The sequence below is a fragment of the Bombina bombina genome, chromosome 10 (assembly GCF_027579735.1).
Source record: "Bombina bombina isolate aBomBom1 chromosome 10, aBomBom1.pri, whole genome shotgun sequence".
Lineage (NCBI taxonomy): Eukaryota > Metazoa > Chordata > Amphibia > Anura > Bombinatoridae > Bombina > Bombina bombina.
The window spans coordinates 26814638-26831822 of record NC_069508.1 but is presented as its reverse complement, the minus strand read 5'-3'; the positions used below and the strand labels follow the sequence as shown (position 1 = coordinate 26831822).

At 35.9% G+C, this 17185-nt stretch overlaps 1 protein-coding gene across 2 annotated transcripts in view; it reads left to right on the top strand.

Moving 5' to 3' along the window:
* Positions 1 to 7744: 7744 nt before the first annotated feature.
* COL24A1 (collagen type XXIV alpha 1 chain) overlaps positions 7745 to 17185 on the top strand; it is a 416052-nt gene continuing 406611 nt past the window's right edge. The window contains exon 1 of one of the 2 annotated variants that reach the window (XM_053693894.1): positions 7745 to 8175. In XM_053693894.1, the coding sequence (XP_053549869.1) occupies positions 8120 to 8175 (56 nt within the window). In that variant the 5' untranslated portion in view covers positions 7745 to 8119. The remainder of the gene's footprint in view (positions 8176 to 17185) is intronic. The other variant, XM_053693893.1, reaches the window with a different exon arrangement.

Genomic DNA, 17185 nt, shown 5'->3' with positions numbered 1-17185 from the left:
AGGGAGGAAAGCATAATTCTGTCATTATATAAAGCCCTGGTAAGACCTCACCTTGAGTTTGGAGTGCAGTTCTGGGGACCGATTGCTAAAAAAGATATTGCAGAACTAGAAAAAGTTCAGAGAAGGGCCACAAAGCTAATAAGGGGATTGGAGAAATTAACCTATGAGGAGAGGCTAGCCAAACTGGGTCTGTTCTCTTTAGAAAAAAGGCGCTTGAGAGGTGACATGATTACTTTATATAAATGTATTCAAGGCCCATATACAGAGATGGCAGAAGCTCTTTTTATTCCAAGAAAATTGGTTCTGACAAGAGGTCATAATTTAAGGTTGGAGGAAAGGAGATTTAATCTCCTGCAACGGAAACGTTTTTTCACTGTAAGAGCAATAAAATTGTGGAACTCATTACCAAAGGAGGTAGTGAATGCCAATACCATAGATACATTTAAAAATAGTCTGGATAAATTTCTGTATATAAACAAAATTCATGGATATGATTGCTAGTATTAAATGGGTCACATTTTAATGGGGTTATTTAAGCTTAACTGGAGCTTTTTGTAAGTATTTTAGATTTGTATAGGTTGAACTCGATGGACTTCAGTCTTTTTTCAACCTTATCTACTATGTTACTATCATATATTTATTTTCTTTTCTACATATCAAGAGACAGTAATTAGATACTGTTGAATAAAAATGATACATGAAAGCTATTTGAATTAAATTGGTATTTCATTTTTGGCTTTTCTATCCCTTTAAGTATATAATAATAATAATAATCATCATCATCATCATTAGGAAATAATTAGATAATATATATAAAGAGATAATTAGTTAATTAGACAATTTTATCATTTACAGGGATGAAATATTTGTTTTAGTGATAAATTAGTAGTTTATCAACATCATACAGGTAGCCACGGAAGCCCAATGTTTGACCCTCAAACTCTAGAATGCAGTCACTGGTGATAGATCCACTCGATGTAAACATTCAGCAGTTTTTTACTATGTCAGATATTGACTGGTATGCACATAAGTGATAGAATATGGGGATTACAGGGTACAATATAATGTGAGAATGAGTAATTGAGAAAGATTTGTATTTATCATTGTTGCTTAGCAACACCAGCTGTATCTTTGAGATGCTTTCCCTTGTTTCAGCTACTGCTCGGATGCCAAGGACATTCTGGATACAAAAGTATCACCTGCTTCCTACTACAGGGGGCAGGGTACACCCCAAAAAGAATAAAAAATAATAAGAAAATAGTAAGTACCATGTAATACATTTTAAAATATCCTGTTCATTTATCAATTATCTGTGAATCTATTCTCTGCATTCAGCTTTAATTTGTACTCTCTATCTGGATCCAGTGTATTTAGAATCAGATGATAACCTCTTAAAGGAATAGTCTAAATAAAATTAAACTTTGATGATTCACATAGAGCAGCAATTTTAAGCAACTTTCTAATTTACTCCTGGTGTTTATCCAGATAAACGCTTTTGAAGGGGCAGGAAGTCTTTTGATTTTTATAAAGTTTATTGTTTTTATAACTTTATTGTAATAAAGTGGTTTTTTTTTATTGTTTTTGTACTCCTAAATGTAATAAGTGATATACACACATAAACACATAAATATATATGTATATAATAAGTGGTTTGATGTGGCTGCCAGCATGAAACACGTTTCCCATTGGCTTTTGCACTGCACGCACTTGTAATACAAATGCACATTTACGTGCATTGGTATTACTGAGTGGAGCGCAAATATTGTGTTCGCCAAAGCACAATATTGCGCTCCACTCGTAATCTGGCCCAATGTGTAAAAATGCCTCTAGACAAATACCCTAAGGTGACTAAATTCTACAAATATATACTTGTGCAGCAGTTTTGAATTGGGTGACCCCTATTTAGTTTACAGTCCGAGCATAGCAATTTTCACCATTGAACTATTACTGTAATTCCATCTTTGTAGTATTGGCCTATATTTGCTATAAATTACTTGTAAACATAGACATATGGGGATTTCCTAAAATCAGGACAACATAATGAATCTATTTGTAGGTATTTTTCTTTTTCTACACTAGTTTTGTTAAAATGGTTATATGTTTTTTTTTCTTTCATTTTCTCCCTATTTTTCAGTATTAAATTCCTATTTATTGCTATTTTATGTAACCGTGTAGAGTATCTCTGGAGGGGCCTGTTTGTCTGTTAAAAAAGGAGTATATAATATGTATGGGTGCCCTTAACAAAAGAACAGATAATTAAGGTGAAACCAAAAATGAACAAAAATGCCAAAATTATCTGTGTCCTTTAAGCACGGAAACTCTAAAATGCCTTGGTCCTTTAGGGGTTAAAAGGTCATAAATGTCAAAATGAAGCTGTTATGGTTCAGGTAGAGCATAAAATTCTAAGTGAATTCTCAGTTTACTTCTTTATCAAATTTACTTTGCTCTCTTGGTATCCTTCGATGAAGTACAGCGTGCGTGTGTCTTGAACAGTATACGGCAGCATGTATATAACATTTTATTCATCACACCTCTTACACTTGAAGTTGTTTGCTCACTTGTTGGACTCTGACAGAAGTTTCTGTTGCTAAAAGAGCTAGTGCAAACAAACAGCTAAAAAGGGACAGCTCCTCATTCTTTTAGGAGTGTGCACACTCTTATGTGCACACTTTCTGAGGCACCAGCAATAATTCACAGCTCCTATACGTATTTGAGTCAGTGTTTGGTTGATGTAGGTCATGTGGTCAGGGAAATGTAATGAAACTTTGAAATTTGTCAGAATAAAATCTACCTTTAAATAATGCATTACTGCTTTTGAGCAAGACATAGCCATTGAGCCAATCAGCAGTGTCATATTCACATACCCAACGATCGCAGTCTACTTCCTGCTTATAGGAACGTGCCTGGTCCTTTGAGATGAATCTTTAGTTATCGTTGCATTATTATTATCATTTTATATGTGCTGCTGGTCATTTAAAATATGCCTTTTATATCATTAAAATGTTACAGCACTCCTGCACATAGCAACTAGCTTAAACAAACTGCTCAGTTAAATGGATTCAGAGAAACAGCATCACAGCACAAAATCTGTCCTTGTTCTTTATATACAGTGGCAAGAAAAATGATGTGAACACTTTGGAATTAGTTGTTTTTCTGAATGAATTGGTCATAAAATGTCATCTCATCTTAAATGAATATTCCAGCCAAAATTGAAAGCCACATGGATGCATTTATATTTTGACTGGAATGTCCCTTTAATCACAAGTATTGACAAATACAATGTGCTTAAGCTAACAACACACAAACAATCTTTCTTGTCTTTATTGAACACATCCCATTAAACATTCACAGTGCTGCGGAAAAAGAATGTGAGCACTTGGCTTTTTATAGCGAGCTGATCCTCCTTTGGCAGCAATAACCTCAACAAAGTGTTTCCCGGTAGCTGCGGATAAGAACTGCACAACGTTCAGGAGGAATTTTGGACCACTTTTCCTTATAGAACTGCTTCAGCTCAGCCATATTCTTAAGCTGTCTGGTGTGAAAAGCGAGATTGAGGTCTTTCCACAGCATCTCTATGGGGTAAGGTCTGTGCTCTGATTAGGCCACTCCAAAATGCGGATTCTCTTTTTTTGAAGCCATTCTGTAGTGGATTTACTTTGACCCTTAGGATCATTGTCTTGCTGCATCACCCAAGTTCTACTGAGCTTCAGCTGGTGCACAGCCACCCTGATATTATCCTGTAGGATATCTTGATAAAGCAGCCTCAAATCATGGTGCTCCCTTCATCGCTCTGAACCATTGGGACGATGTTTTCATATTGGTATGTGGTGCCCTTTTTATGCCATACATAGTGCTGCATGTTCTTCTCAAACAACTCAACCTTAGTTTCATCAGTCCACAAAACATTTTCCCACTAGCGTTGTAGAGTGTCAAGGTGGTGTTTAGCAAACTTCAGGCAGGCAGCAATTTCTTTGGGGGGGGGGAATGTAGCAGCTTTCTTCATTGTGTCTTGCCATGGACACCTTGCTTGGTCAATGTTTTCCATATAGTAGACTCATGAACAGAGATGCTAACCAGTTCCAATGATTTCTTCAAGTTTTTAGCTGTCACTATAGGGTTCTTTTTTACCTCATTGAGAATTGTGCAGTGTGGCCCTTTGAGTCATCTTGGTTGGACGGCCATTTCTAGCCACATCTCCATTTATAGATAATTTATCTAACAGTGGATAAATGAATATTCAAGCTCTTTGAGATAACTTTGTAACCCTTTCTAGCTTTATACAATGCAGCAACTCTTGATCGCAGGTCTTGAGTCTTGAGTACTTTTTATAAGTCAAATTAGCTCTAATCAACAATCTAGTTTCATTAATTGGATACCAGGTTTGACAATTTCCAAATCTAATAAGTTTTTCTTGAAGCCATTAGCTTAGGGTTTATATAACCTATACTGTAAACTCTACAATCCTTTTTGTGTTATTAGTTAAAACACATTGTGTTTGTTGATTACTATAACTTTGATGAACATCAAACCAGATTTATACATAAATGCTGTCATTTCTAAAGGGATCACATACTTTTCCTTGCCAGTGTATTACCAGGAGTTCACAGTCTTTACTTGGAGTCATTTTAGGTAAAAACTATTATCAATAGCCAAGAACGAACCACATTTGGTTTCTTTGTACAGTGGGATCACAAATACACCATTATGTATTCAGATCCCCACTGTTCTGTAGTCTATAGTCTATGTTTACAAGAAACTCGACCTCTGCAGAGCTGGTTGTGTGACACAGCATCCACTGATTTATTGCAAACCTCTGGAATAAGACTTCTCACTAATCGGAAGCTTTTTTGGCACTGGCAGTAACCTGTAGACTGTAAGCTCTTCGGAGCAGGTCCCTTTTCCTCCTAACTAGATTTGTTTAGTCTGTTATGTTTTTGTATGTTATCATAAACCCTTGTAATTGTGTTTCCCTATCTCTGTACCCAGCCCTACAGAATTCTGCAGCAATATACAAATTAATAATTATAACTTGTGCTTCATTCTACACACTCTGTAAATTGACTTTCTGTGATGAAGACAGTAATAGAGTGTGCAGGCACTTTACAAAGAACGTTACAAATTAAATAAGACCTTTATAAAGAAATGTAATAATATAATATTGATATTTTGAAATGGTCATTGAATGTTTGTATGAAAGCTAAGATCAAATATTCATTTCATGCTCTTAGCAGCAAAATACAACAATAATATTTAGGTAACAGAAAGACTAAAGTTTGTTCCTGCTTGTCAGGCACCTTCCATCCCAGGCAAGAGGAACTGCAGAATCAAGGTTTAAATTTGGCAGTGCACTTTATTTGTACTCAAATTTCTAAGTTAAAGGACCAATTAATACAGTGGATCTACACAATAAACAAATGCATAATAAAAGGACAATGTAATAGCACTTAGTCTGAACTTTAAATTGGTAGTAGATTTTTTTCTGAGAAATTTCAAAGTTATGTCTATTTCTACTTTGCCTGTATCATGTGACATACATCAGCCAATCACAAATGCACATACGTATATTCTGTGAATTCTTGCACATGCTCAGTGTAAATATAAAAAGACAGTGCACATTTTGTTAATGGAAGTAAATTTGAAAGTTGTTTAAAATTGCTGCTCTATCAGACTCATGAAAGTTTAATTTTGACTTGAGTGCCGCTATAAATTTTTATTTTTCCTTTTGAAGAAGTTTAACACAATGGCCCTTTAACACCTATTTTAAAGCAAATGTCATAGTGCAATCCCCTTATGTATGTGAAGGATAAATAAAAGGGATCTTGTATTTTTTTTTCTTTATTAAATATGAAGGTTTGTATTTGTTTATTTAAAGGACTGTACTTGTGCTAAATAAACATTCTTTTCTTGTTAGGTACATAAAGGCTTGTCCCTATCAACTCCCTGTGAGAGTTTTCCTATCAGCCACTTAATACTTATGTATCAGTTGCACACAATCATTTGTTTCCTGCCAGTACAACCTATGTTTATTCATGCAAAAATATATCATTAGCATATTTAAGCGCTGTTATTACATTTACATGACAGAAAATGCTGGTCTGCAATGTCATTGGAGAGAGAAGTGTAGGATACGTTGTCTTTGGTTAAATAAAAGAATTGAGGTTTCTGTAAGATAAAGGGACAGTTCACCCAAAATGTTCTCCCATTTAAATTGTTCCCAATGATCTATTTTACCTGCTGGAGTGTATTAAATTGTTTACAAGTAGCTCCTTTACCCCTATTTTGGCCTTTGAAATAGCTGATTTAGCTTGTGGTTTCCCAACCTATACTGACAGTTTTGATACTGGAGTCTCAGCTATTGAATAGCCTAAGTAAACACAGCCAGCAGAAGAAATTACACTCTCAGTGGGGTTCAGGATAGATAAGTAATAAAATGATAAATTTTCCATTGTTCTCTCTATGTATTGAGCTTTAGTTTTTCAGACAAAAATAAGATTAGGAAGCAAGTGTGTGTACATAAAGTGATAACATAATGAGATCTGATATTACCTGAAGCTAAACCCATTGTGATAGGCTGTAGTTTAAAAGCACAAAACTAGCTATTTCATATACACAAATAAACCTGAAAATGCAATTTCTCATACATTTTATACTCTGCAGCTGGTATAACAAGTCATTGAAAATACATTCATATAAAAACAATGTTACAGTGTACTGTTCCTTTAAAATGTGAATTCCTTTCTCCTCATAGGAAATCCATGTGAGCCCTGGAACCCTAGCTGGTCAAAATTGTTTTACTGGCTTCTGCTTTTGTCATGTATATAAGAAGATCAATTATAAACTCTTTGCATGAAAAGGGTTAAATTAATACTGAAGCCAACAAAAAGTTCACAAGTGATCAGTGGGGATTGTTGTTTACTGGCTGATAAAGACAACTCCCACATCACCATTGGTGCTGAAGGTGGACACTCCAACATGACCAGAAGATTTTTTTACATTTTTTTTGTTCTTGACAATTGATTACCCGTTAAAAAGAATATAAAATACAATAACAAAACACATAAAACAAAATGAAAAATCATTTAGCTATCAAATACTTTATTTTTGTTATTTTATTGTAAACTTTAGCTAATTATGTTCACTCCCCTCACTGTATATCTGATGTATTTGTGTTCTCTTACTCTCAACACAACAGCTTTTTTATGACAGCAATCATTTTGCTGTGCCTGGTGGTTTATTAGTTTTCACCCCTTGGCAGCAAATGATGATTGCAGCAGATTGCATTACAGACATCTCTGGCAGCCAAAGGGTTAGGTCTACAGTAAACTGACCACTAGGTCAGTACTAATAGGAGCTTTGTCCTTACATGTTTTTACTTGTAACTGGAATTGCTGGGTTAAAACCAGTAGTTCAGATACACCAGAAATAGAATACTGCAGTGAGTAGTAATACATTCTCCTAGGACTCCATATTAACCCCTGAAGCAATGCAAGACAATTATATAGAACCTGCCATGGGTTATGTAGGATACAGAGGAAGGGTTAAGTCATTGAGGATGTTCATAGAGAAGAGTCATCTCAGACCTACAGTTTGGATCTGTTTACTCCCCACCCCTTGCATACAGTTGGCTCCAGGAGGAGGGGTTTACAGCAGAACACACATACACAGGCAATTTTAAAGAAACAGCACCATATAGTACACAGCAGCTGCTGATGTCATCAGGAATCATTGAGTGGTGAAATCTAACACCACTGGGCAGGATTTTGGAGGTTGCTTCTCTCTCACTGAGCAGCATTCTGCACTCCACTTTGAAAGCCTGCAGTTGCTAGATCCCCTTCACTCATTTCCCCCCTATACTCCTTGGCACTGCTATTTGTCTGGCCCAGAAGTCCCTGTGACATTCACTTACTATAACAGCACGTGCGGAGCAGACAGGGCTCCTCTACCCAGTGCAGATGGTTGTGCTGAGGTGCAGCCGGTAGGCGTAAAGATGCCCTGTACCTGGCAATGCTGCTCTGACCTCTGGAAGCTTTGCTGACTGATTTCATGGACAGTACCTGATACTTTACAGTTGGTCTTCTGTTTTCGGTTAGATCTTCGCTGTGTGGACAAATGCATACAAATGCATTTAGGAGCCCAAAGGACAAGGAGTGGAAACATCTCTCCCACAGCAAAAACGTAAGTGCCAAAGAAACCAATGGCAGTGGGATGATTAGCATTGTTTCTAGAAAAAAGTGCATTTGTTTAATAACTTACAGTGATACATTGCAACATTGTAACAGTCCATGATACAGAGGAAAGAATTGGCAAATGTCCAGTGTATTAATCAGACTGGGGTTTAAAGGGAAAAAATCCAAGTTTCCCATCTGCTGAATGGATTTATGTTTTTATCTTCCTGCAAAAATTAGATATGGGAAAGATCTAAGTTCCTTTATGTTCCATTTATATGTCATTAAATGATCTATATTCTATTTTAGAAAGAGAGGTTAAATTCACGATATTGTGCAGATTACAATTGGAAAAGCACAACTAGGCTAAGAATGACAGTAGATTCATGTGTGAATGCTATGCCTTGTAAATAAAACCTCAGTAAGGGTTATTTAAGTGAAGAGTCACTTTTGCTGTATTGCATGATAGTATAAAACAACATATTTCAGCCAGCAGAGAAGTATACTGATTTCTTCCTAGGCACTTACTTCCCCTAAGGGCTGTACATGTCTATGAAGTATGTCTTTGAAAATAGCAGGGAATTAAATGGTGTGTGCAAAAAAAAAAAGAAAAAGAAAATCACCAGTATTAACCCTTAGGTCCCCCAGAATAACAACTTATTTTAGTGTAAATACTATTTATAGTGATGGGGAATGTGTTCTGCTGCTATATTAAACTGCAGCATCTGTCATTTTAAAGTGTAGGATATTTTACAAGTATCAGTTTAAGGCTGTCTTCAGGTTACATATACAAAATACACAAACTGTTGTAGACATAGGACTGGTTTTTTTCTGTGGTCAGTGCATTGGTGAGTGTATGAGATTTTAAGAGACTCATTCCCTTACATACTTGTATCAATTTGTTATGCGTAAAGGAGGTTGGACCAAATAACTGGGAGGTTTCAGAGGACTTATATCTTTCTGTTACACGTAGATACAGGACTCTGATTTCACAATTTCTTTAACCTCAAATCTAGGAAAGAGCAGAAACAACATTATTGGCAATATTTCATTTTACAGCATGTTTATGAAATCTGGTTCACAATTGCTAAAAAGGTTTTCATAGGTTAAATTAGTTTAACAATTTTATTTTCTTTCTTTAACTTTTTATAATGTATTTTTGGGGTCTGCAATAAGGAATTGTCATTTAACAAATTATGTTTCTTTTCATATTAAATATTGTCAGTTATAGTTCAGATTTGTTGCAGTTTTTCATTCTCTAAAACTGTTGTTTCTATCCACAAATAATATATTTATGTGCTGCAAATATTCTATATTTTCTGACTTTTACAACTGTTTCTGATTGGTCGAATTGATAAATAACAGTTCCCAAATTAGAGCAATTTATTAGTAGAACAGTCAGACTATTTTATCCATACATAGAAATATTCCTGGGAAAAAATCTAGCTCCGGACAAGTTGTTAAATGCTGCTATCAAATCATTGTTTAACCCTTTGGCTAAAACGCAAGATATATTCTTTAATGGCAATAAACTCTAGTTTATCATTGATACTAATAAGTTTCTAGAGTAGATTTATATATATTATGTTGGTTCCAAACTGATTTTAGAACCAAAAGAACAGTAAACTGATTTGTAGGTTTCAGGGAATGAGTATCCCCACAAGTGTAGGATGGATGTAATATTTGCACCAGCCTCATATTCCTATGTAAAATCAAATTACCTAGTCTGGGTCTCTGGAGTATTATGTGATTGCACCTCAGGGCTTTTCCAGAGAGGACATAATATTTTCTGCTAACATAAGACAAAAATTAGAATTATGCATAAAAAACCCCATTTAATTTTGCATAGCATACATATATACATATTTAAGGGACTTTTCAAAGAATATCTCCAGATTGGAAAATAATGAAATGTTTGCTAACAACATTAATGTTTTAAATGTATTTTAAAATATTGTTTTTGCTCGCAGAACATTTGGATTGTTTAATTGATTTTGTGTATTATGTATATAAAACATTGTGCTTCACGTCCCTTTAAATCATTGAATATGAAGTGCAATAGTATAGCACACTCGGTATCTCAGCACATAACATAGCACTGTAATCCCACACTGTATAAACTAACCTTGTCTTTAAGGATGACATAAAATAAATGAACAAATAATTATTACAAAAAAAAAATTAAATAAATAAACTTTTGCCAACTTTTTCATAAAAAAAATTCCAACATGAAGTCTTGAATCAGTGTCTGCCACATCAAACACTAGAGAACACAATTCAAATATCCCACTGCCCTTTTATTTTGTTTCTGCAGAACCCATTGGCAGTAACCCCAGATTAATTACTCTAGGGTGTATAATTTGATCCATCTGAAAAAAATGCTCAGTAATTCAAACTAGGAAGTTTGAAAAATTTCACACATTTGGCTTCTCAGTCTCCAAACTACATGAAAGTGTGTGTGGCTTGTACATTGTACTCATCTGCTGAGTCCTTTTGTAGTTTGTTGCTGGATTCCTGGCGGGGGCACTGAGTTTTTTTGGCTCAGGCATCCCAGCTAACTCAGTGTGTGTATCTCATTAAGTCCTTACATCAGAGAGAGCTGTGTATATATTGCAAACAATGTATAGGGGAAGACAATATGCAAATAGCAGAAGGCAGATGATTATTAAATCATTATGTGTTTCATTAGATCAGAGAAATATTCCATGTGCCAATAATCATACGTGGGACAGACATTAGTTGAATTAAAGTAGCTCTTTCAGGCATCCTTGGGAAGGAAGGTCATATAAGTCAAAAGCCAAAACATGATTAATAGCAATGTAGTACTTTAGATTATAATACCAGAGGCCCATAGATTGCAGCTCCTGGAAATCTAGCTACTTGCTCTTAAAGGGATAGAAAGGACAAAAATGAAATGTGCATGAGTGCATTTCAATTTGAAATAAAAGCATTTTTGCAATATACTTCTATTACCAAAAATGCTTCTATTAAAACGTATTACTGTTTTTCTGTGGCATATGTACATATCCTGTGAGGGCATGTGCTCCAGTATTTAAACACCATGCCTGCTCAGAGAGGTGACTGTGGTGTGTATTGTGACTGAAAACAGTAGGTGTTTTGTTTGAATACTTGTTCACGTGCCTTCATAGGATATGTGCATATGCAGCAGCAAAATAGTAATAACTTTTACTAGAAGTATTTTTGCTAATGGACCTATGCACATTTAATTTTTGACCTTTCTATCCCTTTAAAAGGACAACTTGAGAATTTAGATATGCACAATGAAACAACTTTGCAATAAACTTTCATTGTTATTTTGCCCTCTTTTTATGTAATTAAAGCTCAGATTGCACCCTGCTGACTTCTCAGGGCTAACCCAGTTACATATCTGTTCCTAATTGGCTTTAACTATTGAAAACGAATTGCAGCTAAACATATATATATACTGGTGGATCCATTGAGTTCCCAGATCAGTGTGTAAGTGATTTTTTCACACTACAATTTTTGTTGTTGTTGTTTTCTTGTTTGTGTTTAAGCTATATACTTTGTAGAACAATATGTGTTACCGTGTTATACTTGTAATACTCAATGCACATGCGCTCTCTTGAGCCTACTTCAGTATGCTTTCATGGACGGAGCTATGATTCCACAAAGGAAATCATAAGATTGAGGTGAATTTAAAAACAGAAGTAAAATGGATATTTGTTTCCAGAATTATAAGCTTTACCTTAATCATAAGAGTTCCATTGGACTCACATAACCCTATAAGTGTTAATCTGTCTGTAATATTTAGAGATATATATTGTACTCATTTGTAATGTCCATTGTGTCCCTACACCTGCTAGTGATGTCCATTGTGTCCCTACACCTGCTAGATATGTCCATTGTGTCCCTACACCTGCTAGTGATGTCCATTGTGTCCCTACACCTGCTAGTGATGTCCATTGTTTCCCTACACCCGCTAGTGATGTCCATTGTGTCCCTACACCTGCTAGTGATGTCCATTGTGTCCCTACACCTGCTAGTGATGTCCATTGTGTCCCTACACTTGCTAGTAATGTCCATTGTGTCCCTACACCTGCTAGTGATGTCCATTGTGTCCCTAAACCTGCTAGTGATGTCCATTGTGTCTCTACACCTGCTAGTGATGTCCATTGTGTCCCTACACCTGCTAGGGATGCCCATTGTGTCCCTACACCTGCTAGTGATGTCCATTGTGTCCCTACACCTGCTAGTAATGTCCATTGTGTCCCTACACCTGCTAGTGATGTCCATTGTGTCCCTAAACCTGCTAGTGATGTCCATTGTGTCCCTACACCTGCTAGTGATGTCCATTGTGTCCCTACACCTGCTAGGGATGCCCATTGTGTCCCTACATCTGCTAGGGATGTCCATTGTGTCCCTACACCTGCTAGTGATGTCCATTGTGTCCCTACATCTGCTAGGGATGTCCATTGTGTCCTTCTATCTCAGTGGGAAGCTTAATGTCTCTCTTTACAAGTACAATGACCACATTACACTGATGCACCTGATACGTAAATCTTAGTGTGCTCTTCATGAATGTCTTGACTCTGAAGAGTAGCCCTTAAAGGGACATTCTACACTAAAATTGTTATTGTTTAAAAAGATAGATAACTCCTTTACTACCCATTCCCCAGCTTTGCACAACCAACATTGTTATATTAATATACTTTATAACATTTAAACCTCTAAATTTCTGCCTGTTTTCAAGTCACTACAGACAGCCTCTTATCACATGCTTTTGTATTTGCTTTTCACAACAAGAGACTGCTAGTTCATGTGGGCCATATAGATAACATTGTGCTCACACCCGAGGAGTTATTTAAGATTTAGCAAAACACAGCACTAAATGCAAGTCAATAGATAATAAATAAAAAGTAATGTGATCAGGGGACAGTCTGCAGAGGCTTAGATACAAGGTAATCACAGAGGTAAAAAGTGTATTAATATAACTGTGTTGGTTTTGTAAAACTGGGGAATGGGTAATAAAGGGATTATTTATCTTTTAAAACAATAAAAACTTTATGGTAGACTGTCACTTTAAGATGACCATGACATTCTGTATAAGACTGTAGCCTCTCAGTTCCCCTCTACTTTAGGCCAGGTGTTTTCTATGTTTTTACCCCTATGAGCTATTAGGTCAGATGAGTTACTAAACTATGTATTGTTATAAAATGGTGTAACAACCTAATCAAGCTTGAGGTTTGCTTATCGCTGTGATCTGTGCCTAGTCCCTGGTCTAGACTGTACAAAGCTCTATGTTCTCTATTATCTTTTATCAAGATTGTGTAAAGTGTTACTACTGGGCATGTACAGGGCACACATTATACTTGTAGCCAATCAGCTTCTTGACTCAGTTCCAAAATAAATATGCTGGGCCGGCTTATTGTGCTCCCGTGGTCCCTGAATAAAATGATGTCCCTCAACTCTCTGCAAACTTCAATCTAAACCCAAAAAAGAGTCAGTTGTCTCAGAGATTGTAGATTAGCAGGTTAAACATTCACAAAGAAACCTGCACATGAGCACTGTAAAAGATTAATTTCTCTTTAATAACACTATTATCCAGAATGTGCTTTCACTAGGGACTCGATGTTTAAAACACAGTCAAAATGTTCTTTAAAAAGGGGCGTGTCTGAGCGATGCCGGCGAGTGGCGATATCGCTATGTCGAGATCTTGGAATATTCCGACAAGCTCGCTCAACATAACGGCGGATCTCTTAGAATATTTTGCCGCATCGTAGCCTAGGTGCTCCTTCTGTCAATTACTGCCTGGGTCCTGTAGGCCAGCCTGGTCCAGTTATAGAGAGGCCCTGCTAAAATCTCCATTGTTTTAAAGTTTATTATCAGATAAAGTGGGTTGAGGTCAATTAGAGACGTGTGGCAGAGCTAGTCATGTAAACCCTGCTATGTGCACTTCCAATTCTCTGAGGTGGAAAACTCACAATTTTAGACTTTAATTACTGAAAAAAAGGGGCAAAATAAAAATTGAAAGTATGTTGTAAATTACTATCTGAAAGTAAAATGTATATGACATTGCAACACTTTACACAGTGATTGATTAGCTCAGACCCCAGGCTTTTATGACATCTGTCCCTAACTGGTACCTCAGGAGCTTGCATTAATTCTTCTAGGTTGTTCAAGTGCGTTTTTTTTCAAAACCTTGTAAACTATGCAAACGAAACAACTGTTGTAAATTATTTTAAAACCTTTACTCTATTTACAGATCTTTTGTTATTATGTGCTAAAGGGACAGTAAAGTCACAGTTAAAGGGACAGTAAATTCACAGTTAAAGGGACAGTAAAGTCACAGTTAAAGGGACAGTAAAGTCACAGTTAAACTTTCATGATTCAGATAAATTATGCAATTTTAAACAACTTTCAAATTTGCTTATTTCTCTTGGTATCCTTTTTTGAAAAGCATAACTAGGTAGACTGAAGAGCGGCAATGCACTACTGGGAGATAGCTGCTGATTGGTGGCTGCACATATATGTGTCTTGTTATTGGCTCACTCAATGTGGTCAGCTAGTTTCCAGTAGTGCATTGCTGCTCTTTTGACAAAAGATACCAGGAGAATGAAGCACATTTGATGATATAAGTAAACTGGAAAGCTGTTTACGATCCCATGCTTTATCTGATTCATGAAGTTTAATTTTTACTTTACAGTCCCTTTAATTGATGATGTATACCTTTAAATACAAATACATTTCTGTACAACAGTTGCTATAGTCATTTGAAGTCACTGACAACATATATAGCCTGCCAGCAATATTCCAAGTGATCAATGTGTCCCTAATGAGAACTCTTACATTAAAGGGAAAATATACTCCAATTTTCATATAACTGCATGTAATAGACAATACTTTAAAGAAGAATATGCACAGATACTGATATATAAAAAAATCAGTATCAAACCTTTTTAAAAACTTAATTAGAAGGTTCCAGTTTAGCACTGCTGATGAGGTTAGGCTGGAACACCCAGTGAAAGGGGCTGGAAAACCTGAAGAGCAGACACCCCCTTCCCTGCATATGAAAAGACAGATTATACAAACAGGAGACACAGGAATCTGTAGACATCAGTATACATCTAAACCTTTGGGGCTTGGTTAGGAGTGTGAAAACCAGCACAATGTTATTAAAAAATAAGCAAAACTATACATTGTTACAGAAACATTCCCAGATATATAAATGGATCTTCTACAAAATATGTATGTAAAGAAACATTTAGTGTACAATGTCCCTTTAAGTAAATAAACAAGGTCACCAAATTCACCTTACAAAGTGCAAAGTTCTCCATCTGGCAGAGAAAACCTCTGATCCTGAATTTTGACCAGAATGGGAAAGATGTTAAAATGTTTTCCAGCACACTAGAGGCATTTAAAGAATGCTCTGATACAGATACTCTTGCCGCCTTTCATGTATGGCATAGAGGGTGAGTTGCCAGAATTACTTCAGACCACAGAGGTTCATATGAGTTAAGATTCAAAACTTGTTACCCAAAGAAGCTTGTGAGACTGTATAGTGCACCCAAATATTCACAGTGTGAAGCACAATACAGACTCTGCCATATGAGGTTTATTATTGCAACAGTACCCTGTCTGGGGCCAAGGAATCCTCTTTCCTACATAACTGTCAGACAAAATGAAAATTAGTGGTGACTGACTCATTTTTTTTAATACAAACTGGTTAAGAATATTGAAGTCATACATTTAATTGACATATTTATATATATAAAGGACCACTAAACACAATGGAATAGCATAGACAATAAATACATAATCAATAGACAATGCAAAAGCACTTAGTTTAAATGTTTACATGAAATTGTTTTCTGACAAAGTTCAGTTAGTTTAATTTTCCTTCCCATCATGTGACAGCATCAGCCAATCACAACATGCATATACGTCTTCTCTTTGATTCTTGCACCCGCTCAGTAGGATCTGGTGCCTCAGATTGTGCACTTTGAGATAATGGATGTGAATTGGAAAGTTGTGTAAAATTGTGCGCTCTATCTGAATCATGAAAGTTTTAAGTGGTTGTGTAACAGCCCATGTAGCTGTAGTAACAGACGAAATCTGACAAAGAGAAGCGTATTTATGTGTAGCTGGGCACCTTATCTTTCCCGTACAGTCTCTGCATTCCTGCAATAGCTGTAATCCCCACTGACACCATATTCGCACACCACGAACACTGTGGTACAAACTTGCACGGTTTCTCAAACTGAATGAATTTTGTGATGTATGATAAATATGTTGTATAGATTATTAATAAAACCTATTATTATAATCTATTTGTAAAGTGGCGCCAATTCTGTAATGCTGGATATGTGTGTCTGTAGGTACAATCCCACTACTTAGTGCTAAAAATAAATACAAAGACAGGAAATTGGGGGCAAACTATTTTTCTTTTAAAACTCGTGTTATTATTTTTTAAGCGTATCAGTATAAGTGTAAAATGTTATCATAGAGATTAGTATAATAAATAACATTTTATATTCTCTTATTCCTAGATAAAAAGAGCACTATAAGTGGAATTCATATTGTGTTTAGTACAGTAACAGTAACAGTAGCAGTTCAGAATAGAGCAGACACAGGGGCATTCTCACTTGAGGCTGAAATACAAAATGAGCATCTCTTTTTTAGGTTTTACAGATTTTCTTTTATTTTTTTAACAAACATCTAAAAAAAAGATGGAGGATTTCTGTAATCCACAAGAATATATGTTTTTAAGATTCTACTTATCCCATATTAACACCATTTTAGTGCTCTAGTGTTGTCAATAAGGTTGATATGTCCCCTCTGTCCCAGAGTGAATCCTGCATGGCCCAGAACTCTGACCCTGCTACAAGATACAGACTGATTGTTTGGTGCAGAAACGTATTTATATATGTCCCTTGTTTTGCACAACAAAGTGATAAGCTAAAAATGCTCAAGGTTTTTCAAGGGGTATGACACTGAACTGCAAAGCCATAAAATGCTAATAAATTAATATTTTTTTCCAA